Source organism: Macrosteles quadrilineatus, unplaced genomic scaffold (assembly GCF_028750875.1).
Source record: "Macrosteles quadrilineatus isolate MER2022 unplaced genomic scaffold, UCM_ALF_1.0 Scaffold_5__1_contigs__length_97177068, whole genome shotgun sequence".
Lineage (NCBI taxonomy): Eukaryota > Metazoa > Arthropoda > Insecta > Hemiptera > Cicadellidae > Macrosteles > Macrosteles quadrilineatus.
Window position 1 is genome coordinate 46,159,535 of NW_026542598.1, and position 27,935 is coordinate 46,187,469.

The window sequence follows — 27,935 nt, forward strand, 5'->3', positions numbered from 1 at the left end:
CGTGTGTCGTGTCTTTATCTTTTACCCCTACCCAATAAGGGATTGATGGCATTGGCGTCAGAACTTCGAACTTCAATATACAAGGTATATTATATAAGGTCGACCTATGTTTAAGATAAAACGTGTAGGCAAATCTTGTAATTGGCTAGACCCAAAAATATTTTACGCTATCCTGGTAAAATTCGATCCATTTATCTTTATTTCAACTTGCTAGAACGACTCGATCAAAGCTGTGTGTTGCTCCCGTCCCGCCCGTGTGGCCAGGAACAGAGCGTGAAAACAAGCTGCAAAAAAATGCACCCTAGTCCATTCTTCTGCGGGCCCGCCGCGGGTGATTTTGCAGACGAAGAATGGACTGGGGTGCATTTTTGAAGCTTGTTTTCACGCTCTGTTTACGGCCATGAGGAAGATATATAACATAATTACGTGAATTCGTCAATCAACTGCGGGTTCCCACTGCATTTTGCTGCTCTTGGACTTCAACCGACGTGAGAATAAGCTACATTTTACTGCGTGAAAAAACGCCCGTGTGGCCGTAGCCTTAGAGAGTAGAACGCTCTGGACTTAAGGAGAGGGACAAACTTCTTCGTGAAAAGTTTACGCTCAAGGCACTTGATTGAGTTAGGTAGCTTATTAAAATTTGTATTGCCACTTAATATCTTATAGCCTCCCTCTCCCTCCCCTTGGGGACAATAGACAATTCGTTATTCCGTTAAACAATATAAATTGCAATAGGAATGGTCAGTACAATTTCAACACATTTAAACTATAATACAGTCACCGTTTTGAAGACAATAAACAAAAGTTTTAGAATCCAAATAATCTGAGGAGAAGCCGCGGCCTGGACTCAAAGCAAGGTCCCACTAGAAATTGTTATGGGGCCCAAACCCCAAACCCAAAATGTTACTGCTATCTATTATATAATCATTGCTGGATGTTTTTAATGTTCAGTTACAGTTTTTATGCCATAAAGTTATTAAGAAAAAAGAAGAAGTAGATGTTCCATTCCATGATTCCGGATTCCGCAATAACACCGGACTTAACGGAAAAAGGACCAGTGCAAAAACGAAAGGAAACGAAACTGTCAGTTTTAAATTCAAACTTTTGAATTCTACTTCTAAATTCTATACAATTTGTCTTTAAGTTAACTGAAAAGCATAGGGAATGAGTTATATGCTGAAACAAATTAATCCCTAACTTATTAATTAATAGCCTCGTAGAACACACTAAACCCTTATTATCAGTGTTTACACTGTTGGTAAGTTTAAGTTGTATGTTAGCTAGCCTATTTATGTTGTTTAACGGTAGCGTAGGAAAAATGTATTATCCACGTATTATCTTAAAAATCGGACAGACTCGCTTTAAATTTAACAAATTTGATCACTTACTAGGTACTTACTTGCATTGGCTATTTGCAATTAGTTTGATGTAGGCTAGCACATCCCGAAAAGTTCTGTTTAGACGAAGTCCTAGCCTATTGTAGTTTAACTTGGCCCTAGGTACATTTTTAACATTACTGTATTTTGTTTGGCTGTTTAATATAGGTCTTGCTAAAAAAATAGACTACTTAGATCTACTTCTGAGTAAGCCTAAGGCCTTAAGTACTTTAACCCCGCAGAATAGCCTAGGCCTAACTTAAACTTAGTTTAAGTATATCTTAAGCCTGCTGTACATGTTCAATTTCATGTGAACAAAATGATTCGACTGATTGTGTGAAAGGTTTGTTCAACTTAAAGATGTGAGTTCAAGTCAGACTTTGAAGGACACTTTCATAAGTGGGGCCATAAACAACCGAATAAAAAAATCAAACTTAAATATACCGATATTCTGGTAGACTTCCGTATCTGTTGGCACAAACAACCAAATGAAAGTATCGATTATTCAATATATCGTTTGGTTGGTTAAGTTAACTTAGGTAAAGTTAACCTAACTAACCAAACGATATATCGAATGAAACAATCGATATTTTCATTCGGTTGTTAGTGCCAACAGATAGGCCTATGGAAGTCTACCCCTGATATTCAACCAAATGAATTTAATATTGAACTTAAGGGCGCGCTTTACCTCTGACGCGCAACCGATTGCAAGGGTTTGCAAGATTTCTGTTTTCACCTGCTACATTGAAGGTAGAATCAAAGTTAAGGTCTCATATTAAAGAGGATAAAATTTTATATAGTTCTTTGTTTCTGTATTTCAATTATTTTAAATACACACCTTATAAACTTGAGTTGTGGTACAAGAAAAAAGAATCTTTTCAACTAGCCTTAACTTATAAAAAAAAGTTTTTTGACCATTTGAAAAACGCAGAACACTAAAGATTGGTCTTTGTCCTACTATAAGCCGTTTAGAGCTAACCGTAGCTATCATTATTTGTTAATTCTAAGACAGTAGCCTAATCTTGGAAACGTCTGCAAGCGCTTCTCGCAGCGCTGTCCAATGGTGAAACATAGCTACTGAAGCCCGAGCTGAGGTAAAGCGCGCCCTTAACTTAAACATAAGATACCCTAGGCCTATATCAATATTTAAGTTTGACATATCGGTTCAATACCCTATAAAAATTTTTGAATTTTTTTCATTAGGTTGTTTTTGGCCCCTTATGAAAGTCAACCAAAAAATTTTACCATGTACTTCCACTCAAATACAACCGTAATACTTATTTTAACTTTCATTCCACTATGTTTTTTTTCGTGATGGCATTATCAATGTTATTCTTGGTTTGTTGGCTACTCATCACTAAAATAAATTAATTACAATTTACTAAAAAATGTGGAGGTATATTTCGAGTTTTCATCCAAACCCATCTTCAGCCTCTGGTAACATTGTGTTTTTTACTAAAAAAAGAACCATGTTCAAAAGAGAAAAGAATACCCATCACCATGTTCAAGGTGTTGTTAGAAAGGTCTTAGCATGTAGTTTTTCCATCAAACAAAAAAACTTTGGAATACCACTAGGGCTCTGCCCCAGTGGCCTTCAAAGTTCCCATGTTATTCTTAGGGAGAAAATGTTTGTTTATATTTGAACAGATGAATTCTTTGAAATTGACACTAATATTTGAAACAGATGGTTACACTAAAATTTTGCACAAAATCAAAACATAACCAAAAAACGTTTGACATGATGGAGACCATAAGACGTTTACTAGGACGGCAAATAGGAAGAGGCCGACGAACTTTAACTGGTAGACGCGAACGAAATACAAATAATACTATTGTCGTTGATAGCCGAATCCAGCAAGCACCCTTCCATGTTGGGTATAAAGTGTGCTCTCCAACAGTCGCCTGAAGATTTCACATTCAATTTAGGACTGTTGGATAATCGCTGCATAAGCCATTGATTTTGGAAGACAAGGAGGAGGGTAGGACTAATTTGGAAACAGAAGAGAGGACATATTAGATGAGTGGCAAATGCGTTGGGAGCAGAGTGTTTTATGTTAACGTTTTAAAGGTAAACGTTCGTATACATACCTAACATCAGAAAGAGACTGGAACAAGATTGCGAGATGGGCCATTATGAAAGCAATTTCAATTTCCATTAAGAAAGTGTTCAAAAAAGTTGTTGCATTAGCAAAACTAAAATCAAATGATGATTTCATTAAAAAATCTAAAAATAAATCTAAAGCATCACGGGCTGTTGTAAAAAAAGAACTTGGATTAAAAAAGCAATCGTCAGAAACACCTATTGAAGTTACAAACAGTGAAAATGCCAAAATGAGTAATATTGTATCAATTGCAAACAATTTTAATAATTTTTTTGTAAATGCCTCATATCCCTCAAATCAATTTTCAAATAAAACCAAAGCCATTAACTTATTTGAGAAAAATAGTAAACACATTTCTCAACTTAATAATGCAAGATTTAACCTTAGGACAGTCTGTGTTGCAGAAGTTAAGAAAGTTTTAAATACCATAAGTAACACAAGATCATCAGGGTGGGATGAAATCCCTCTTTTTGTGATAAAGCGTGTTTTTTATGTCTTTGAGGACTTATTCTGCAGAATAGTAAACCAGTCCCTGGAGAAAGGTGTATTTCCAGACAAACTCAAATATGCAGAAGTAAAACCTTTATTTAAGAAAGGTGATGTTAATAATCCCTCTAATTATCGTCCTGTTGCGTTGCTACCTTGCTTTTCAAAAATTTTTGAAAAAATTGTCAAAAACCAACTAGTACAATATTTGGAAAACAATAATCTAATCAACCCCTCTCAATTTGGATTCCGGCCTAACCTTAACACTCAAAAAGCAGTAACCGACATGATCAACAATATTGCTGGGGCCTTGGATGGAGCACAGCAGACTGTGGGAGTGTTGTGTGACTTGTCCAAGGCCTTTGACTGTGTTGATCATGGAATACTTCTTGAAAAATTAAGTAGACATGGAATAAAAAATATAGCATTACAATGGTTTGCTTCTTATCTAAATAACCGTAAACAAAGGATAATAATAAACAAATTTCAAAATAATTACATGTCAGATTGGGAGGATGTTCCATTTGGAGTGCCTCAAGGATCAATTCTTGGACCATGTCTATTCATTTTATTTGTAAACGACCTAGGAAGTGTATCAAAAATGCCAATATTTCAGTATGCAGATGATACAGCAATAATTTGCAAAGAGCAAAAAGGTGTCGACATTATTCACACAATCACCAGAGAGCTCCATTCTCTTGAGGACTGGTTTGCTGTCAACGGCCTCTCCATGAATGTATCCAAGACACAGCTGATACAATTCTCTGCCTCCAATATAAAAGATGAGATCACCCTAAATTCAAACTCAAATTTGATAGTTTCTCAAGATTCAGTTGATTATTTAGGAATAAAAATAGACTCACATTTAAATTGGCAAACTCACATTAAAAATTGATCAAAAAGACTTAATTCAGCTGTATTTGTATTACAAGTAATTAGAGATACAACAAATTTTGACACACAAATTTCAGTATATCATGCTTATTTTGCTTCAATTATGAATTACGGACTTATTTTATGGGGATCGTATAGTGAAAGCAAAAAAGTGTTTATCCTTCAAAAAAGGGCGATTAAACATATAGCCAAGGTTCCTCCAGATACACATTGCCAAGAATATTTCAGTCGATTCAAAATTCTCACTTTATACAGCTCTTATATTTATTATATTTCTATAATGGTCAAGAGTAACTTGGATACACTTATGGAGAGTCAGCCCTCTCACAAACATGATACAAAAAAATAATAAAACCAATGCAACATAGACTAAAATTATTTCATTTATCCCCACAATATATGGGACCCAAAATTTATAATAAGCTGCCTTCAACAATAAAAGAAATTGATTGCATATTGAAATTTAAAAAAAACACTTAAGATATGGCTTCTGGAGAAGGCATTTTTTTCACTGGAAGATTTCCTAACAAATGTATAATTATTTTTAATATTATGATTGTTGTTTTGTTACAATAGATTTTAGTTTGATGACAAATCACCTGTCAATCATTGATGTAATGTGATGATAATAAATAAATAAAATAAAATAAATAAAACACAGTTTGTCACAGGACATTGACAATTTCCATGCGATTTTGTGAAAATTTCACATGGAGGAGGAGGTAGATGTGGAGAAATAAAAACTACGAGTCACGTATTTTTAAATTGCTCACTTCAGGAGACAAATAGGAGAGAACAGGAATAAGTCTTGGATAAGAAAAGATAAGCCTAGAGATGAGAAAATAAAACATGATGAGTGACAAGGAAGCAATTGAGACGTTTAGAAAAGTAGCTAGGGAAATAAAAAAAGACAAGGGATACATACAGGCATTAAAATTTAAAAAAGAAACAAACAAAAACTAAGAAAGAAAAGGGATGACAACTTGCCCATGAAGGGGAGAGGAAAGGTTAGAGCGAATCTCAATGATCCCTATCGCTCAGGACGGTATGTGGAAGGGAGTCGTGTTTTGGACACACAATGTGTCTGGAAACCCCAATGCAGCTATGAGTAAGGCTATTTTTGTAGAAAACACTATTTACAATAAATGTTGATTATATTGATCTATTAGGCCTATGTACATCTTTAGTATTTCCATAATCTTTTGAGTCGAATGTTTTAAAGTTATCAGAAATTATGACTGTTATTCATTTTAAAATAACAATAACGCCTGTAATACTTAGCAATTGCTCGAATTTGAGCAACAGGTACACTAGTTTAAATCAAGATGGGAAAAAGTGCTGTTACACCCATGTGTTTTTTTTTTTTTTTATGTTATGGAATAGGCTAGGCTTAGTTATAAAAATAAAAGTAGTAGTAGGCTATAAACAAAATACAGTAGGCCTATATCAGTTAAAACATTTTGTTTAAACAAATTTATTTTTACAGAAGATGAACAGTTAAGAACTCATCTATACTGTAATAAGTTTTTCTTAAAAGAAAATTAGCATGGCTGCTTTTGAAATGCTTGTTGTAATGTATTTTGTTCTTTAATTCGTGAGACAGTTTATTAAATAGTTTTTGCCCATGTATGCCAGAGTTTTTCCTACTATTGAAAGACGATGCCGCGGATATTGAAAGTTAGTTTTGAACCTAGTATCATACCTTTGCTCAACGTTTTCACTACATCATTTTTCAAAATTTCCTTCTACCATCAAAAGTGTTTTAAAAATGTTTAAACTCGGAACAGTCATTACTGCTAATTCTTTAAAAATTACATGATGTTCTCCATGGTGCAAATGTCATTATTCTTAAACATTTTTTCTGAATCTTAAAAATTAAATCAATGTTTGATGCAAAGCCGCAGAATTCAATTCCATATTGAAAAATTGAATAGAAGTATGCATAGTATAACATTAAATGAGTTTTTATGTCAATTATGTTTCTTAAACATATCATTTCTCTTCTTATCATAGATTTTGTAAATTATAGATTTTAGTAAAGAACCATTTCAAAATTATGTTAGTTAGTTGATAGGGAAAGTGGGTTTACTATAGTTTTTAAACCACCTAATGTTTTTCAGGGTATCGAGAATGGCTGAGTTGAACGACTCTGCAGATGTTTTTGCCAATAGCAGCACAGAAACAGTCCAAGAAAACTTAGACTACAAAGATTTCTTGGCTAACACCAAGAAAGGCTCCATGTTACCGTTTATGGACGATAGTAGATTTGATGAATTCCGAAGTCATGTCTTCACTTCATCACCAATGTCTCCACAGAACAAAATACTCGACGATTCTGAGAACATTAGCTTTATCGCTAATCAGTTCATCTCTGAAGCTTGCAATGTTCCTGTCGTCCTCTACTGTCCCTTTTGCTGCTTTACGTGTCATTTTGAATTCATCTTCAAAGACCACATAAAGAATTCTCATCCAACTGAAATCATGAATATTGCCAAAAGTACCAACTACTATTTTGAGTTTCACGCTTGTCCTTTCTGCCATGCTAAATTTTATGTAAAAGATCTTCTTCCAAAACATGTTCTGCACAAACATGAAGATTCGGTTGTCTTCTTGGGCCTCGGGCGAAACAACTATGCTCAGTGTAGGTTTTGTTCCTTCAAACTGCTGCAAAAACACGTCAAGAGGTTGATTATGCATGTGGAGAAAAAACACATGAACGAACTAGAGAACTTTCTCAAGCATCAGAACACGAGCATCACTCTCAGTTCAAAAGATATGAAATTTTTTTGTGAAGATATTGAAGACCTAAACTCAGCGGATGACGACAAAGCAATGAAAAAACCTACTGCCAGTAGAAGTGGAGGTAAAGTGAAACGAGTGAAATCGATTCTAAAACCTCCTAAGGATCCATTGGAGGAAATGAACCTTCATGATGAAAATCGCTGTGCTGTAACACCACCTAACAACGGAAGTTACGAAGCAATCAGGATACAAAATAGTGCTCGTCGAAAACTTAGATTTGATATACCAGAATCTATTGACGAGGATAAAGAAAACACTGGTATGGTTGACCTGAATAAAGAAAAGAAGAATAAAATCAGGTGGTTTTCTTTGTTTAAAAAAGAGAAAAAGCCACAGACTCAGTTGTCATCGGCCTTCAAACCAATTACTACACCACCAAAAAACCCTTGCGAGAAGACCACTTCTTTCTTTACCAAGTTTCATTTGGAAAATGACGGTATAAGCCCACTAACTACGAATCACTTCAAATGTGGCTTGTGTCATGAGGACTTTGAGAACAACGCCCAGCTTCTGAATCATCTGCAGTATCACCACAGAGGTCTCAACTTGACGGCACAGTATCGCTGCGGTGCTTGCAACGCCAAGTTCTACAGGAATAGCTATCTCGTACGTCACTGCTGGTTTCACCACACTCCGCTTTGTCTCAAGAAAGGCCAGCAAGATGATGCCATGTAGGTAAGTTAGGGTTTTTGTTTGGTTTTAAACCACTGTCACAATTATTTTATCTTAAAGCTATAGGATATTAGATATTAAAATCCTAATAATGTCAGTTTCCTATATTCAGTCTAACTGATAACACTTCTGTGTAACCTTGCAAATTGCCGGTACAAAAACCTCAGGTGGTTAGGGTTCGAATGTTAACAATGTCTTGTGATTCTGTTATTGTAAAAATTAATGGCTTAGTGGTAAGTTCTTGTGTTTTAACCAATATATTTATTAATTAGCTAATCATACATTTATTGTTTTTAAAATCAATCCATTATGATCTATAATCTATTACGGTATAAGATAATGTATAACGTTTTTTTTATGGAATCCACTAGGTAACGATCAATCTTGTTCTCGGTGTTTTATAACTATAGTCTGAAGCCTTTATACTGTAATCATTCGTAATTTCTATTCATTCATTTCAGTCAATAGGGTTTTTATATGCCAGATCAATCTATTGTGTTTTGTGAGGGAACTGTTTAAATACTGGTAGGCTAATTAGTTACTGTAACATGTTGTCAGAAAGCATCATTATTACCCAATGCAAAATAGGCTAACAACTGGGTCTTTATGATATATTTCTACTATCACCTGGTATGCTCGCCTGGAATTGAAGACAAGCATATAACTTACTCAGGTACCAAAAAAGATAAAATTTGTTGGTACCGTACAAATATCTGCACGTTACTTTACTATAGGTAAATTAAAGAGGTATTATTGAATCTGTACTAAACTCTTTTAAGTCAAGTCATTAACTTGCATCAGTCATTCATACTTTTCTAAACAATTGTTTGGAAATCAACACAAAACCTAATTGTAAGCCTATCATAAAAGTTTTTCATGCTTCTAGTGCTGCTCGCTCACTAAATTCCATGTGTTGGGTTACCTAGCTTGACAGTGGACCTACTTATATGAAAATAAAAGTTGTCAATTATTCTTTATAAAAGATCACACAATCTTGCAAGATACCTAGCTTCAATAAGTCAATTAAATATGAAAATGGGTTTGACCTTTTATGACTGCATCAATATATTGAGGAATATATCAATTCAGTCCATCATCTTGTATTAAGTTTTCACTAGCTTTATCCTGTAAAAATATATCACCATGTGGTTTGCCACGGTAATTGTGCCTAGTTAAACAAATTCTCTTATGAGTAGGGTAAAGTAATTCAGTAAAATTGGGGGATATATTCTTTTCCTACAGTTACCTAACAATGTACATGTTCTCTCACTGATTTGAGAAAGCAAAGTGGCCAATTCGCTCATCAGTGAGACAATGTTAACATTATCTCACTCTAATTACTTTGTCTCACTCCAGATTTGCAACGTGAAGGCACAAAATAGTGAGCGCGTAACATGCAGGCAACGTCGCCGTCGTATGCGCGCGAAATACGTTGGCAGCACTGGCTGTAAATCAGCTGGTCAGCTGTTGTATTGTTGTATTTGTCACTTCACATTAAAAGTTCACTTCTGTGTAAAAATAGGTTATGTTTCTTCACCAATTTATTTGTTTTATGGTAACTGTAGGAAACGTATAACGTGCAACTCGAGTTCAAAGTACAATTGCTCACTTTTCTCACTAGTTGCACAAATAACTATTGTCGACTGCACAATGGAGTAGAGTTTTTCATTATAGCTTTGAATTAATAACCTTGTCCTTTTGTGGAAATAACATAAAACCCTCGTAATATAGTATCTGAAATGTTTGTTATTGATTTTTTACTGTAAGCTTTACATTAGTAGGTTAATTACTAGTCAGTTAAGATATTAAGCCAAAGATATTACACATCTGTTATGGTAATCAAATTACAGAATTTATAAAACTGTACAAAATCACTAACCAAAGAAAATTTTTGTTTTTAAATTAACACTTATGGGAAAGACATAACATGATATGGATTCCTATTTACAGCTTAATCCATGGTTCAGGATTCAAGATTTATTTAGCCGTTCGGTTTTTAACAATTGGCCAAGTCACTAAAACTAAACTAAAATAACAAAACAGAGATGCATTTAATCTTTATTTACAAAACAAAATGTCCAAAGAGCACACCATGCAAAATAAATAAATGGTAAACCTTAAAAAAAAAACAGCCCGTTTAGGCCTACCTTTAATGAGAGTTCGCATTTGGACGAGTGGTGTGAAGTCCAGAGAACACCCATCAGCAGTGCCAAATGATTGAAAAATTATTTCTGAAGTTGGTGCAAAATAATTAACGCATTCTAGCTGCTCATTCAATTATATTGTTTTTTAATAAAAAATTGGCGACAGCTGATTCATATAGATAGGATGTCTACATCATTATCCAATAGTCAATGCCTTGAACAAAAGCACAGAAAACATACTACTATAACCCAGAATGCCAACCACATGGTAAAAAGCGTTAAGTACTTTGAGAGAGCTTTGCCTGTCAATTCGTAGGCAGCTATGCACTCAGCATGGCAACGCTGGTGGCGCTGCCTACGAATTGACAGGCAAAGCTCTCTCAAAGTACTTAACGCTTTTTACCATGTGGTTGGCATTCTGGGTTATAGTAGTATGTTTTCTGTGACAAAAGGGCTGTCTGTAAAGTAAAGTCACCATTGAGCTCCTGTTGCAGCCATGAGAGGTACAGCAGTTACAATCTCAGACTAACGCCGTGCTCTTCACCTTACCTCTCCTACGCTAGCTGGTTCTCACCCCTACGCAACAATTTAGTCTTGTCACAATAGTAGAAAAGAAAATCCATGCTCATGCCAAGTATATATTGCGTTCTGTGAGAAGATTTCCGTAGGAAGGTCAACTTCTATCGCAATCTGTTGCCGGTTGACAGATGTGTGCGCAAACAATTGTTAGGACGGAGAAAATGTGCTTAGAGAGTCCGCAGAAGACCATACAAATTTACATTAAAGCCTAGCAGTGGATGTTCACAAATTTCAATCAAGACAGTGATTAAAATTGAAACTGCTTGCTGATTGGAGTGTTTAAGACTAGTTGTTTACCGTTCTTCATGATAGTCTTGATGTCTTCTATCATTTGGCAAAATCTCTTTAGGTCACACTGCAAATTGTAAACAAAATTCCTTAGACTTTGGTAACTGACTCAAACGAGACTGATGGAAATTTATGTTTTTACATTTTTTAACACGTTCCCTCCCACCCGGCTTAATCCTCTGAATGTCTTTTGCACCAACAGAACACAATTAGCCAGTAGTGAATTAGTGGGTAGTGAGTGTGTTAAACGCATCTAAACAATATTGTAAATAAAAGATTTGTTGTAAATTTGACGCCCTGCGCTAGAGCCTCATCTAACACACATTTTCTATGTACACATTCTTTATTCCATTCATTCATGTCTGTCAACTGGCGACGGTTTTGAATATGGGTTGATGCCTTACACCACGGATGTCTTATCATAATACACGATTAATTCTAGATGGTAGTGACCATTTTCCTTCATGTTGTTTTCGGCTAATATGATAAGTCCATTAGTTTCAATGCATAGGGAAGAGACCTGGTTGTGGGTTTAAGGTAATGAACACAGCGCTTGTCTCTTGATATTATAGCTCGATTGGCCGGAGCTTGTTGGAGACCTAACGTAAAGCCTTGCACTACATAGTGGCCCGAATTTAATGTACTGCCTTTATAACTTATCATCGTTACAGATCAGCTGAAAGAGAGTTCAAATAATCATATCCAGTATATAGTCCATTTTGACGTATTTCTGTTACTTTACCAACTTTGCAAAAATCACAATCAAATTGAAATTGTTATCTGTTAAATATTGCCTGTCCTCTGGTATAGTTACCAAATAATGAAACACATTCAGATAGTCCTCACCATATGTGCCCTAGGTCCTGGTTTGGAAATATGTATCCTTGGGATACCCTTCCTTAGTTTTTAAGTTAGGAGAGGTTGTAATTCAATTGTTTTCCCAGTGACAGTCTATAAGTACTCCTCACTTTATAGTTTTTCTCTGCGTAGCACTTTACCAGAACGCATCTACTGTTTATTGTGAATACTTCCTGTTATATAAATTTAAGATTTCCTGTTTTGTATGACCACCTGCATATAAAATCACACTGTTTTCTTACCTCAACCAGGGCTTGGTCGGTATCTACAATCCAATGATTTTGATATTCCTTTATTGTTTAGTATGTTACTGTAATTTACCGTCTTTACACACATGTTATTTTAAAAGTATCCATTTGGATTTAATTTTGTATTAACCTATGATCGTTTGGACTTTTTTGTTCAACCAAGATATCAGTGTCAATGTATCCTAAGTGTACAGACAAAACTAGTGAAAAAAATAAATTTTATTTATATAGCCCAAGAAAGCCGAAACTAGTGTATCCTTAACAAGAAGGCATTTACTAAAGTCTCACTCAAACAAACCTAAATGGATAAGAAACACAAGATTCTTGTCAAGTATTCTTGAAAAAGTAAAAATATCATTTTGACCCTGTGGTAATGCTTCATTCTTTGGGCACAATGATACGTAATTAATTTGTACTATTCATAATTAATTACCTCTACTAGAGTATTCACAGAATTAGTTGAATCTAACACACTAACAATGCTTCAATCATTCAACTAACAAATCATTGTTACGTAACCGTTTTACTTCATTTTAAAGATTATAGATGAGATGTTAAACAATATTTGACATCAAAGAAAGGTAAAGGTGCTTCTCATCATTTCATTATAATGTTTGTTTTACTTAGTATTTGTAAGGTATTTATTAGAGTTTAATTTCTACCGTGTTTGTTTATTAGAAAAATACAAATTTTGTATAGAAAAAACCACTGTTTTTTTTTTCTTTATAACCAGCATAATTTCTAACCAACATCCTCTTCACATCGTACAGCAAAGTATGAAAAATTATATATTCATTCTTTTTAAGGTTGTTGGGAAAGAGACTAAAGTTATTTTTTGATCAATCTCATTCTCATAGAACGCAATGTCACAGGTAAAGAAACTACAACCACACATTTGCATTATTTTTATTGGCAATACACATTATTTGACTTCTACCAATAACATACAAACTACAAAAATATTGTGTGACATGTATCCTACAAGGTGTAGAATTAACGTTCAGTTTTGCTTGGGATTCAAGTAATTATTGTTTTAGATATTTATAAAATTACTTGGTTTGTTTGCTTTCTTATTGGAACTTGATATCTGATGATTATATACCTAATATAAAAGGTATAGAACTTTTTTTGCTTTTATTTGTTACGAATAATTATTAAGGTAACATGAACCAATTCTTCAGTATGTAGACATAAAAACCACTTATTTCACAAAGTAGTTTGCAAACATCAAGCTTTATAGGACATAAAACTAACAATTTTTCTGATAAAAAACACTTTTTAAATTTAAAAAGCAAAATGTGTTTGAAGATACAGTATCACATAACGTAACATTCTTAGAATGAATTATTGATAACATTTATTTTTCTAAATGTAAATTATTACTTTTTACATTAAACAAATACAAAAATGACTTCTTTATTGTTAACTGTCGAGGGGTAAACCTGCACAATGCATAAGAAACAACTAACAGAGATTGTACACTACAGAGTAGTGGGTGAAATGTCATTCTTTCTATCCTCTGGAAGAGTTGATTAGTTACTGATTATCTGATATTTCTAAAATATTCTGGTGTCCTGCAAATAGCTTTTTGAGAAGGTATATATTGCAATCGCCATCTGAAAAAAAATATTAAAACCATGCACTAACAGATATTAAAACTCGGTGGTGTATCCAGGGGTATTATATAATTTTGTCTGGATCTTATTAGTCCAAACGATCCAAATAAAAAAATATCCCCGCCACAGCAAACCTGCAGACTAAGCAAATTTCCATTTACCTGGCTGGGTTTCTACTAAAATATTCCCTGAAAATTGTCAGATTTATTTCCTATTTAAATAACATTAATTTTATTGAGTACCTAGGTTTACTGCTACAGGGAAGGTATTTAGGTGTGTTTTTTTATTGAAATGTTGATAGCTTATTATGAAAAATATGAAATTACCAAATATGATTAAAATTTATCCATATACAGTACAAGCAAACTATACAACAAATTATTTATTCTCCTTAAGAATAACATTGGGATTTTAAATTTAAAGTTTATTTTAATTATCTCTGTAACCGTTAGGCATACAAAAACGCTTCATTATACACAATTATTTATTTTTTTAAGATCTAGAAAAAAGTCTGGAAAATTTTTAGAAATTTTATGATTTTAGAGTCAAAAATAAGAAAAACAAATTTTTACCCCATAAACCCCTGTTCCCATAGTCCGATCATGCTGGTTCGCGAACTCATTAGAATAAACGTAGGTTTACACGTAAAATCTACCCAGATTTCATCAAAATCTGATAATTTTTTCTCGAGTTATCGCGCTAACCCTATGAGCACTATCTCAACTAAACTTAACCGACCGGTCAAGGTAACTAGAAATATTCTATCTTGACGGCACTGAATTTTTACTTTTTCACTTTTACGTCTTCAGTCACATGATACCAGAGTTTTTTTCTGTTGTATTTAGAAAGTGGCAAGCTAATTTGTAGGTTATGTTATTGTATAGCAAAAGTACAGTAACGTAAAACGTTACGCCTTTATGTTTAGTAATTGATTGATAGTTGGGATAACGGACTCAAAAAAGAATATAGTAATTAATAGTACAAGTAAAATAAAAAAACTTTATTCAGAGTGAAGTTACTTTGTAAAATCTGTATTTTACCCTATATATTGGGAGCTTGTATTTCCAACTCTTCTTCCTCCAATTTGTTTAAATAAAATATCAACGATTAATACCATGACAAAACTAGCCTAAAATAAAAATACACGGACCGTAAATAATATTAAACTTTACACCGTTGTCTTTGAGGTTATGATGACCAAGTCTGCTGCTTGATGAAATGGCGTCTACTAGAAGATTTAACTGCGGAGAAGGGAGTCAAACCAGGTGGGAACATGGGTTAAACATTTTTCAGTGTTGGAGAAAGAGTAGTGTTGAGTTAACCCAGGGATTATACTATAATAACAGGTTAACCGAGTTTGGAGAAAGCGGGCCTATTAAGTTGTTAATTTGATTTTTTTGGGACTCTCTTGTTAATGCACAACAAAACCAGGACCTCAGTACATGATCGTCTAGAATGGATTGACATGTTGGATTGAAGTGCAAGGGTTAAATTTCTATGAAATTTAGGGCTACATGTTTTGAATATATACTATAAAATTGTTCAAAAAACATTCCTGTACATGTCTTGTATCAAGGTGTTAGACTCAACTTAATGCACTTTCTAGCTATGTCAACATTTTTTACACAAAATAAATAGGTTATGTTAACATTTAATGTTGTCAATCCTTATAGATTTTCTATGACTTCACTTTCAAGGCTTAAGCCGCGTTTACACCGAAGTTTCAAACAAAAATTTGCAAACTTATTGCAAACAGTAGTTTCAAATAAAAGTTTACAATTTTTATTTCATGGTTTTATTCACACGTTTCATGAAAATGTTTGAAACACTTTCGACCTTGATTATGACTCGCCTATGTTCTGGATCCTGGGATCAGTCATTTCGAGTGTCGAGGATGTCATTTTGAATGAAATATCATTCCATGCGTAGTTTTTCATGTTTTCAATTTGTAATCAGTAGTTTGGTTCAACAGGACTTGCTGCTCTCTGTACAAGCTAAATCACTTTAGAATGTTATCATCTCCCCACTCCATCTCACTCATTAAATTTTCCATTGCCACTCACCACTGATCACTCACAACAATCACGAGGTAACTAGTAGCAGTCCAGACAGGGTATACCTGTCTGTATACCTGTATTATAATGACACTTGAGTCGAGACACAGGGTGGTGTGAGTGAGAGTGGAGGTGGCAGCGTAGGGGATGGCGGGGAAAGGTTTCTGTTTTGTGTTTCAACGGCACATAGTGACCGAAACCAGTGTTGCAAACAAAAGTTTGAAACTCCCTTTGATCTTTACCGACTTCAGGTGGAAACAAAAATTTCTGTTACAAACACTGAAAAACTGTTTGCAACAGCAAAATGTTTTGTCTAAAAATGTGGGTTTTTAGAGATGTTTGCAATTTCTGTTTGCAACTCGTGTTTCAAACTCCGGTGTAAACGGGGCTTTATGGTGCCTCATAGTCAATTTTCAGACTTCTTTGTTGAACATCTGCAATCAACATGGATAAAACAACCATACTCAAACATACAGTGCATGAACATGAAACATTCACGTACATATTTAGATTTATTTGGCCAGCTCAAACAAATGTAAAAAAATATTGTGGATTCAGGATGTACACAACACTACCATCTAACTACAGAGTGGAATCTGTTCAACATACTCTACATCTTCCATGTATGTATATTTTGTAAGTGTGTGTGTGGTTTTATTTAGTGTTTGACAGATAAGACAGATAAGATTTGACAATGAGGCAACTTTAGCTGTAAAACATCAGTAAAAGGAAAAGGTGGTATACTATTTATTGTTCAATAGTAGGTAAATAACACAAATGAATATTAAGTGCGCAAACTGAGTATGTCATCGGTGGAGGAGTGTTCATCGTTGAGTTCGTCTTCTGCACTCAGTATGGGTACGTTGACAGTGTCCCCTGCGTCTGTGATGATTGTCAAGGTCTGCTCACAGCAAGTGCCTGACAGCGTCAAACAATCACTATCTTCCACAATCTGTAACAAGCATAGGAGCTACTCAAATGACCCCTGACATGCAGCTGTTCAGTGAATGACTGTTTCTTATGCCATCTATTACAGATTGGAATAATCAAATAAGTTGTTTTAAATATTAACAAAAATCATTGATTTTGATAAACTACCGAGCGATGAATATGGCATATGTATAGTCAAGCTAGTATCCTTATATATAATACGTGTAGGCGATTTCTACAAAACAATACTCATCCGTTAATAATGGATGGATTTTTACAAACAAGGGGTCAAAATTAAGTATTTGTTGTGGAGACACCCCCTTTAACCAGTTCCTGTAACAAAAGTCCTCGGGCTTTGCCCCACAGGCCATCAAAATCCCAATGTATTTCTTATGAAGAAAAGATTTTGTTTACTTAAACAGACGAATAATTTGTATTATTTGCGTACTAAAATAGCTGTTCATAATAAACACATGATACACACAAGATTGATTACATTATCTTTGATTTAACTCTTATAAGTCATCGGAAATTATGAATGTTATTCGTTTTCAAATAACGCCTGTAATACTTTACAATTGCTTGAATTCGAGCAACAGGTGCACTAGTTTGATAATAATTCTCTAAATTCATTGGAAAGATAGTTGTAGACAAGACTAAAAATACACTTTACTAGGGTTTTTAATTAAAAGAAATTTACTTATCAAATAGTTGTCTTATAAGCTGCAATGAGAGTTCAGAGTAGTATCATTTAGACTACCTACTGATCCATAAGTTCTCTCATTGCCAAGTAGGGAATACGATTTCCTCGCTTCCAATTCATTCATCTGTAAGGCCCAGTTCACAGGAGCGACACATCAGGCTGTTACTAGATCCCAGGCGCGACGTAGCGGACCACACGATCAAATGTAGCCATGGATCAACATGAACAAATGGAGGCGTTCATACGATCATACGGCCGCGGCGATCAAGTTTGCGCAAACTACCGCCAGGGTCCGCTTCCTAGCCGATTGTCGCGGCTAACTAGTCACTAGCTCTGCGGCGTAGCATTACATGTAGCCATATTTGAGCATTTCCATACGTTTAAGCGTAGCGAAACGTGCAGTCGGTCGTTGAGTGTTGGCTTGTGTGAACTGGTATGTCGTCGGACCACAGCAAATTCTATTCACATCCTGGCAGCTAGATGTGTCGCTCGTGGGAACCTGGCCTAGTATTGTAATTTAAGTATTTGAACAACAGCTTAACGCACAATATTTTGAATTCAATTTCAGTATGAGTATGGCATGGCTGACAAAGGTATGATTAAACATGATTAAAACAAAATTTTAAAGCCTATTTTAAAATTATGTCCAATTATTAGGTATATTACAATGACAAAAGTCATTAAACTTATGTTCATAGTGTAATGCTTGGTCTCCAGAGCTTACCATTGATGATAGTTCCTGGGAATTATCCTCACTTATGAACGATAACTCCTTCAAAACTATTGAGTTGGTCCTCGGCATCTTTTCTGCTGGCTCCTCACGATTTGCCTTGGAAATAAAACAAACATTTCAAGCGATGGTTTAAACTTACAAACTTCATTGCCAACTGACAATATTTTTAAAAAATCCGTGGGGATTTTAATCAGTGACGGGTTCCAAGGGGGGCGGGAGCTACAGGAGCTCCTGGAAAAATAAATTTAAACAAACATTTTGTCATGGTAAGGAAGGTTATTGGATACAGTTTTAGACATTAAAAATAGGCATTAGACCAAACAGCTTTAAAAATACCAATTTTTTGTAACCTGGACCCACTCATTCTTTAGGGGTGTCCCAAACTCCCCAGTAGCCCTCTGCCCCTTGAAAAAGCCCTAGAACTGCAACTTATCTTAATTCATTCCTGTCATATTCTAATAAAAATGAATATGTAAAACAGAGGTTTACAACACAAATTAAAGTCAATACCATATTCAAAATAAATTCAAAGGAGTATTAAAAGAGATTGCAGCCAGCCTTTCAACTTCAATGTTGAGAATTTATTGAATAGACAGTGACAAGGTTAAATTACCATGAACACCATGATTACCATGATAACACCTAGTGAATATTTTTGTGTAGTTAAACTACCACGGTTTTAAGCTCTTGGCTGCTCTATTTTCAAATTAACGAAGGTATAAGCATGTTCAATCCTGATATGAGGATCAAATATTCTTGAACTTGATTAAGTCACCCTGATAAAAAAACCAGGCAACTGGAAACCAAGGTAATTCAATCACAGTAAGGCCCGGTTTCCCTAACTCATTTAAACTTAGTTTTAAGCTAAACGGTGATTTAAACGTAGTTTAACTTTGATTTGCGTTTCCCCAAATTTAAACTAGGTATTAATCTAAGTTCAAACTAAACCACCTCTCGACTTGGTTTAACTACTAGGGATAAAATAAACCGAGTTCAAATTAGTAAATTACAACAGTAACATAACCTCAAATCAAAACAAAAAGTAGGTGTTAAAACAATAATAATTGAGGCCCGGTTTCCCCAAAATGGTGTAAACTTCGTTTATAATAAACTAGTTTATTTTTAAACCCCGTTTAAAATGTGTGTTCGGTTTATCCAACATTTTACTGGCTTCGTTTAAGATAAACGGCAATTCGAGCGGTTGGCAATCCTGAATGTGTATTTGTAAGGAATCTTCGGTGGGCTTTGGGCTAGTGTTTCTTACAACGCTCGCTATGCTACGCTACAACTCAGTAGAGCAGACGAGCAAAGTGCGAATGCTGCTAGAATAACATCACTGTTTAAGGTTATGTTATGTTATAAAGTTGATTTTTCTTTTACAACAAGAAGAATTCTGTCCCTTATTTTTGTAGGCCCTCTTGTTCTTGGTCCCAAAGTGTTAAAATCTTTATCTTCAACTTCTTCGAAAATGTCAATTAACTCTTCCATTTTAGTTAAGGTAAATACTGCAATAAATAGTAGCCTAACTTGCAAAAAAATAAATGTACAATAAATAAAAAGAACTCATAAACAAAATAAAATTAAAATATAAATAAAACTTAACATAATTATAGGCCTTTACACTATAAGCTAGCCCTAAGTTAAGCCTATTTTCGTCCAAATAAATTTGTTGATGCTTCAATTAACCTAGGCTACCTATTGTTTTGGAATTATTTGAGGTTATGTTACTGTTGTAATTTACTAATTTGAACTCAGTTTATTTTATCTCCAGTAGTTAAACCAAGTCGAGAGGTGGTTTAGTTTGAACTTAGATTAATACATAGTTTAAATTTGGGGAAACACAAATCAAAGTTAAACTAAGTTTAAATCACCGTTTAACTTAAAACTAAGTTTAAATGAGTTGGGGAAACCGGGCCTGAAGCAACTGCAAATTCATTTGGACGAAAATAGGCTTGGTTTAGGGTTAGCTTATAAGTTAAATTTTATTTATATTTTAATTTATTGTGTTTATTAAGTTCTTTTTTTTTTTGTATTTTTGATTTTATTTCAAGTTAGGCTACTAATAATTGCAGTATTTGCCCCTTAACTCAAATGGAAGAGTTAATAGACATTTTCGGAGAAGTAGAAGATGAAAATTATGACACTTTAGTACCTAGAACAAGAGGGCAGACTAAAATAAGGGACAGAATTGACCATTTCAATAAATGGAATGAATCTGAATTTGATAACAACTTATAATAACTTGATAACATAACCTTAAACAGTGATGTTATTCTAGCTGCATTCGCACTTTGTTGCTGTCTACTCTAATGAGTTGTAGCGTAGCGTTGTGGTGTTTGTAGGAAACACTAGCCCAAAGCCCACCGAAGATTCATTACAAATACACATTCAGGATTGCCAACCGCTCGAATTGCCGTTTATCTTAAACGAAGCCAGTAAAATCTTGGAGAAACCGAACACACATTTTAAACGGAGTTTAAAATTAAACTAGTTTATTATAAACGTAGTTTACACCATTTTGGGGAAACCGGGCCTAAAAGAACCACAAGCTGTTAGAGGAGGTAATTTACCTTTTAATCATACTGTAAAATATCATAGTGATTCAGAGGCTAGTTCACAATGAAATTGAGGATTTCATTGCATTTTCATTCCAAATTAAAGATCTTTTATTCCACTTATAGCTTACAGGCTAAAATCTTTCTACAGGGTTGTAATTCTCTTTATTCAGCCTGCACCTGGAAACAACTAATATGATAACTAGACTGTAATTTATATAGTTATGGGAACATTCTCTTAGGGGCTTTTTGCAACTTTGGATGAGACCAGAACAATGGAGGCTAGGACAAACAGGCCATAAACTGGCTGTATGTAAACTGTCCACTGCCAAAAGAGTGCCCTAGACCAGCGGCCCCCAAACCATTTGATCACACAACCCAACCAGACTGAAATGCTATGTTTATTTTGTGAATTTTCATCCCTGGCGAAATGCCACCTTTACAAAAAAATGTCAATACCAATACCTTATTTTTGGATAGAGGCAGACCCCTGGCTTTCTTCCTCCAAGCTGTTCGACATTTTGAGTCTAGATTTTGTTTGATCCTGTACCAGTCTCTCTCGGTGATGTTGAATTTGTGCATTAGATGAGTTTTTATACCGTAAATCTAGAAACAAGCAAATTAATTAGTGTGGTTAAAAATAGAAAATCTATATTACCCTTTTGAGTGACTGGGGTTATTCATTGACTTGAATATGCTCAATTTATGATGTTTAAATTATCTAAATTCTTTCTAAATAGAAGCTTTTGTAGAATTCATTTCAGTAAAAATTAAAAATCCCAATTTTATGTGCAAACTTTGACCCAAAAGTCATTGTTGTGACCCACAAAGAATACACCAATCCAATAAACTTCCACCTGAACTTACCACCGTTTTTAGGTTGACCTACAACAGACAGGTGAACACCTGATGGTATTCAAGACCTATCTAAGGTGTTGTCACCTGGCTAGAAGGACAATATCTTTTATCACTTGCTGATTGATTAGACCACGGTCTACAGCACTGACAGTTCAAGTTAAGATTAATTCAATGCCCGAGCTTGACACAACACCGCTGTCTGCAGCTAATGTTACACAGCAGATGCCCAAGCCACACTGCGACATATGTCTCCGAATGTCGCAAGGCCCCTTTAGACCCAGTTCTCTTCACTTGCCATGTGGAAGAGCTCAGTGCGCATGCGTGCGCCACAGACATAACGTTACGTCTGCTCCCGATTCTATGGCGAGCGATCCAGCAGATACGTTAGCGTGAGTCCAAAGAGTTTATGTGCGGCGATATGACTTGCTCTATTTGAAACAATGGTAGGTAATCGGCTTAAAAAATCTGAAGCACAACATAACCTTACCGTGCATATAATGGTGTAGCAAAGCCTTTAGTACTGTATTTAGTTCTAGCCTTGGCTTCTAGGTTGAAGTGGATATCAGAGACAGCTTACAACGCTTTTGGATGTGTGTAAATACAACACTGTTTTCTCAACACAAAAAACGTAACGGCAACCAAAAAACTACCAATAAAATATAAATGGTTCTTAATAAAAAATAAATGGTGGTTCTTTGGTTATAAAGATAGTTTCAATTAATTAGGATGGCATGTAGGGAGAAATGAGGGAAAAGCTCCCAACAAGAAAAAGACCACATCACTAGACACTATTAGAATTAAATGAATCCAACGATAAATTGTTGAGGCAACCAAACAAATTAACAAAACCAGCAGTTGGGTTTAAGGGTTCTTATTGCAAACACATCTAATTAACATCAGCTCGCCACTCTAATTTGCATGATCTATACCATTGAATTTCCATACTTAAGTAGGACTACTAAAGAAATAGTTGAATTATCATTTTTATGGAATGTGGTGCTATAAAAATTATGTTTTCATGGGGAAAAAAGATTCTTTAGTTTAAAATAAGCTTACCTGAATACGGAAGAGTCCAATCTGGCAAAAGAAACACTAAAATTTATATATAACACAAACAACAAATTAGAATATTTCACGATGACAACATCTTCAACTAAGGAAGGTATGAGTTTTGAAGAGAGGGTTTATGCCTTACTCAACCACTTATTACCTTTAAAGGGTCCAATTGCTTCTTGAAGTGCTTGCCTTTGCCGGATAAATTTGATACAGCTTGTACTTCTAAAGGAAACAAGTGATCAAGAAGTACAATCGCCATCTTCTCCGGTGTAGTGCACAAGGTATTGATGTGGAGTAGTTGTCTAAAAAAAGTAATTATTAGGCTTTTGATGTAGTACTTTTTCAACAAAAAAAAGTTAGCCTATCCCGACAGACCTTCCATTTTGATTATCAAGATATGACCTACAGCTCAAGAAGGGTTCGAACCAACTTGTCATGGCAATATTAGGTATCTTGGAGCAATATTGGTGATTAGTGCAACCAAGCATTCGGGACAGAAGTCCCGTGCTTGTAGCAACCTTGAGTTTTCATTAAATACAGCCTAGGTGTATTTTGAGCCAATTATTAGTAAAGAGTAATTGTGCAAGGCCGCAAGCGGTTTCAGGTTTGTTGGGGGTCAAGATTTCATTTAGTTTGTTGGGGGCGTACGGAAGAGAAAAATGCCTCACAAAGGGAAAGGGGGCGCAAACGTCTCTCGGGCCCGTAGCGTGTCACATGCAAACCGCGGGCCTGTAAGTTTGGATGGGTGTTATATCTTATTTGGTCTTAAACTGACCACACAATTAAGGAACTAAAATACAACCAAAATTGATTCCACCAATGCAATTGACAGATACATAATACTTTATTCAAAACATAAAACCTAACAAACCCAAATCAAAATAAAATGTCTTAGATCTCACAGTTGCAATTTTAGTTTACAAGCGTTTACCTAAACAGACTAAATTAAACACTGTGTTCACAAAGAGAACTTGCAAAGTCAAGGAAGAACAATTTGAGAAAACTTTTGAAGCGGTCAGAAAGTCCGACAACTTTTAAAGTTAGTACTTACGATGGAGTGATAGGAACTCTAACGCGAGACTCGGGATTTTTCTCGTTGCCCAGCCATGAACCGTTAGGATAGTCTGTCTCGGAGTTGAGTGAGATAACTTGAATGGACGAGTCACCATCAGTACTACACATGTTGTAATGGGGCTTGTAGCTCGGCAACAACACAACTGGTAAATCTGTCGATCTGTTCACATAAAATTGTTATTTGTTATTCAATTGAGCAAACATTTCTCACACTACACCACATTACTAAGAACACCTATGTTCTACTTCATCTTCATTTATAATTGGTACAAAATAGAGACTCGACATGCACAAATTTTGCCGGCTCAGTCACTTCTCTGGCGTCTTTCTTGATGACAATGGACAAGTTGAACGCAGTCATGGCACTGAGTCGCTGTTCCATCGTCATTCCCCCAATCTGATGGGAGGTACACAAGCCTTGTAAGCAATAATTTAGGCCTACGTAAGTAACATTTTTTTGCAAAAGATAAATAAAATATAGAAATGCTAGATATTTAATTTTTGGTACTTACGTATTATACGGAGGCCACATATTTTACAGCGCGCTGCAGCGGTTATGTTAGGTTGGGTTATCATAAATATATGTTTTTTTATCAAATTAAACTATCTTAACCTAACCTAACCAACCAAACTTGCTGATGGTGAAAAAATCGCAAAAAAGGTTTACTAATCGAATTGAATCTGTAGGTTAGGTGGCCTCCGTTTAATACGTAAGTACCTAATTTTTTACTGTCAAAAAATAATATTTATTGAAAAAATTATAAATTTTTTGTTAAAAATATAAAAAAAAATGGGGAGATCATTTAGTAGGCCTAATTGGAACATCCTTGACTATTCTAGTTGGTTTTATCCATATCAACTAGAGTGCACTTCATAGTTCTATCTGCCAAATATGGCTAAACATGAAATCTGTCTAACATGGCAAATGTAAACATGAAATCTCAGGGCCACGTTAAGGGTCAGTGGAGCCCTGGGCAAACCCAAGAGCAGCGCCCCCCTTTTTCCTAGTGCTGGCGGGCGGTGGTTTGAGGGCGCCCATGAGATATGCCCAGTCTGCCCGTTTATAAAAGCGGGCCTCTGAAATCTAGTACAAAAAAGCAAATAAACACATTTTCCTTAAAAGCGACGAAAAAAAAAAACATTACAGTGGTGATCTAGATGTAAATCAGCACAACCTCATGACATTATTAGGCCTAGGGTACTTAAAAACCCCATGTGCCTGTAAAGTGTGGTAACAATTAATTTACCTTAGGCCTTTCATATAAACTCGTAAGTAGTCCTACTAAGGCCTAATTAAAATATATAGGTACTATGTATACTAACCCATCTTCTTCAACATTTGTATTCCTCCGTTCAACAAAAATGCTCTGAATGAATTGTTCAATCCCAGAAATCTTTTCTAAAACTTCTTGACAACAGTGACACTGTTTCTTTTCACTTGACAGATGATCGGAAAACCCTTGTTTCATCGTTTTGACAAAGCCATCCATTTTGGACTCCAACTGCTTAACTTTCTCATTAAAGGAGTTGTGTATGACAATAATTTGTTGGATAATGTGATTGAATATCTCATCTTGATGTGATGTTTCCACTTTCACTTTTACTGCAAGAGGATTTGCTGCCATTGTAGCCTATCTGGAAAGAAATGATGAGGAGATATTAAACAAAATCTCTAAAAGCCCAAAGGCATGAACAAAATAATTAGTTTAAATTCATTGTTAAGCCCCTGAGCTGTATATATTATTGTAAGACTAGATTACTTACGTCAATAGCTCATTGAATTTCATTTCATGTTTCAGTACATGTTTCGACACATTGTCATCCTCAGCTGAGTACTAGTGAAGTTTTTATTCACCATATGGTTTCGTCAATGTTCAATTAAATAAACACATAACACAAATACGACACGACACGGAACATATACATTTAAAACACGTAAAGCTTTAGACATGCAGGCCTGCTCGAACAAAACCCGCGGCGTGACCGTGTGTTTTGTTCGAGCAGGCCTGCATGTCTAAAGCTTTACGTGTTTTAAATGTATATGTTCCGTGTCGTGTCGTATTTGTGTTATGTGTTTATTTAATTGAACATTGACGAAACCATATGGTGAATAAAAACTTCACTAGTACTCAGCTGAGGATGACAATGTGTCGAAACATGTACTGAAACATGAAATGAAATTCAATGAGCTATTGACGTAAGTAATCTAGTCTTACAATAAAATAATTAGGTAGCCTAAAAAAGACTGATGTGCTATTATAGTCCCTCCTTTTTCGTCAATTTAGATGAAGCCTACAATATATGTACCTATTTTAAATTTTACGCATCCAGGTGTATTGGCATTGTACAAATCTAATCTATAAAATGTGTCACAAGTTATCTTAAATCGTGCTAACTGACGAAATGTTTGATAGGGCCTTTTGATGGTTTCAAACTGGACCCAGCTTCCTAGTCATTGGGCTTAAAATAACTGGCTAATAAAATAGTTTATCTCAGTCCATGTCAAAGCTGTGATAAACGGTCGTAGCAACGATGAGAGCAGCGATGCTATAGAGAGTAGCGCTCTGCTTTTATCAGCTGCTCATGTCTAAGCCACGACACTCACTGAAAAGTGATTCATGAGTTTGTATTTTGTTGATAGTGAGTTTGTAATGAATGACTCTGAAGAAGAATAATCAATTTTATCATCAAATACAGTAAAGTATATTCAAAACCAAGTAAAATATAAGGAGTAGGCTATTATGCATAAGCATCCTATCAATCCTATCAATATTGTGTTCAATTCTTTTTAGCATTTGTTCAAGCATTTTACTCCACAACTTGTCTTAAACAAATATTGTGGTGATTTTTATCTCGCTTGTGTTAATGCTTTTCTTACAAAAACTTGCAATATTAAATTAGGTATCTAAATTTATGTTGGGAACTTCAATACTAGCTGAAAAAAAGGACTGAGATATTATAGCTGCTCTCGTCGATGGTCGGAACCCGAGAGCGATTAACAGGGCAGCTCCGACACAAACAGGCTTATTAAGAAAGCACATTGGTATTATCTACATTGCTAGGATCATAGGTAGTATCGCTACAGATCATCTCACACCATTCTCACAAATATTTGGGTAAAAATACGCACCTAGGTGGCGCCCTTATCTCGATGATTGATTAATGACGGAGACTGAAATTTAAGTTGCAACATTTTATATGAATAGGCTTAGATATGTTGGTTTTTATTAGCTCTATGCCAAAAAATTACCATGGGTATGGTTATTCTTACTAAAATATCTTACTGAAACTTAATCGAAAAAAAATACCGTAATGGCCAAAAACTTTGATATCCGACTACATCGCAATTACCGATTGTTATATTATTATTATTGGGGTAGGCCCTAGGCGTTGGCTTAAGGTTCTAACCTATAAGTTAAAGCCCAGCACAAAATTAAATAGACATCTCGGAAATAGCCTACTTAGTTATAGATAAATATAGCCTATGATACAATTTACACTTATTTGGATTGTACAGAGGTGTTTATTTACCAATTCTAAATTCAAATTACAGGAATATCCCTCTGCTAGCTGTCAAACGTTGTAACGTATGAACACACGGTTTCTCGCGAGGAACGTAACGTAACGTGGTTGTCTTGTCTTGTCAGTTCCAGTCAACGAGCAGAGCACATTCCAGTGTTAACCAACCACCATGGTAGTAAACGAAACTTACGTAGCAGTTAGCAGTAGTAGAGCAGTATGTAGAAACAATGCAGCAGCTTAATGAATGACAATGAAATTAAGAAAATGAAAATTTAGTTAGCTTAAGAAATAAGATACTACTAACCAACCAGCTGTTTGATAATGCCTTTTTTGGCAGCAGTTTTCGACTTTGAATTTTATGAGCTCTGAGCCTGAGCACATTCGG

The 27,935-nt window shown here is 35.0% G+C and overlaps 2 protein-coding genes across 8 annotated transcripts; one reads left to right on the forward strand and one right to left on the reverse strand.

Annotated features, from left to right (window-relative positions):
* Positions 1 to 1,136: 1,136 nt before the first annotated feature.
* On the forward strand, positions 1,137 to 8,822 carry LOC128995152 (uncharacterized). Its single transcript, XM_054420066.1, has 2 exons — positions 1,137 to 1,258; positions 6,979 to 8,822. The coding sequence occupies exon 2, from the start codon at positions 6,989 to 6,991 to the stop codon at positions 8,333 to 8,335; it is 1,347 nt and encodes a 448-aa protein (XP_054276041.1). The 5' UTR covers positions 1,137 to 1,258; positions 6,979 to 6,988; the 3' UTR covers positions 8,336 to 8,822.
* An 8,028-nt stretch (positions 8,823 to 16,850) lies between these two features.
* LOC128995095 (uncharacterized) lies at positions 16,851 to 27,827 on the reverse strand. Of its 7 annotated transcripts, none has more exons than XM_054419991.1 (7): positions 27,741 to 27,827; positions 25,352 to 25,659; positions 24,006 to 24,188; positions 23,109 to 23,256; positions 21,506 to 21,646; positions 18,477 to 18,581; positions 16,851 to 17,071 (listed from the first exon to the last, which is right to left on the reverse strand). In XM_054419991.1, the coding sequence occupies exons 2-7, from the start codon at positions 25,651 to 25,653 to the stop codon at positions 16,904 to 16,906; spliced, it is 1,047 nt and encodes a 348-aa protein (XP_054275966.1). In that variant the 5' UTR covers positions 25,654 to 25,659; positions 27,741 to 27,827; the 3' UTR covers positions 16,851 to 16,903. The 7 variants fall into 7 exon arrangements, with proteins under 7 accessions (XP_054275966.1, XP_054275965.1, XP_054275962.1 ...); XM_054419990.1 differs by having other exon boundaries at positions 25,352 to 25,663; XM_054419987.1 differs by lacking the exon at positions 27,741 to 27,827 and adding an exon at positions 27,560 to 27,668 and having other exon boundaries at positions 25,352 to 25,663.
* Between the last annotated feature and the right edge of the window lie 108 nt (positions 27,828 to 27,935).

Coding starts and splice junctions, on each gene's coding strand:
- LOC128995095 (XM_054419991.1), bottom strand. CDS start 25,653: ATGGCAGCAAATCCTCTTGCAGTAAAAGTGAAAGTGGAAACATCACAT. Junction 23,257..24,005: donor AGAGTTCCTATCACTCCATC/GTAAGTACTAAC, acceptor TACTTTTTTTAG/ACAACTACTCCACATCAATA. Junction 18,582..21,505: donor TGCCTCTATCCAAAAATAAG/GTATTGGTATTG, acceptor TTTATTTCCAAG/GCAAATCGTGAGGAGCCAGC.
- LOC128995152 (XM_054420066.1), top strand. CDS start 6,989: ATGGCTGAGTTGAACGACTCTGCAGATGTTTTTGCCAATAGCAGCACA.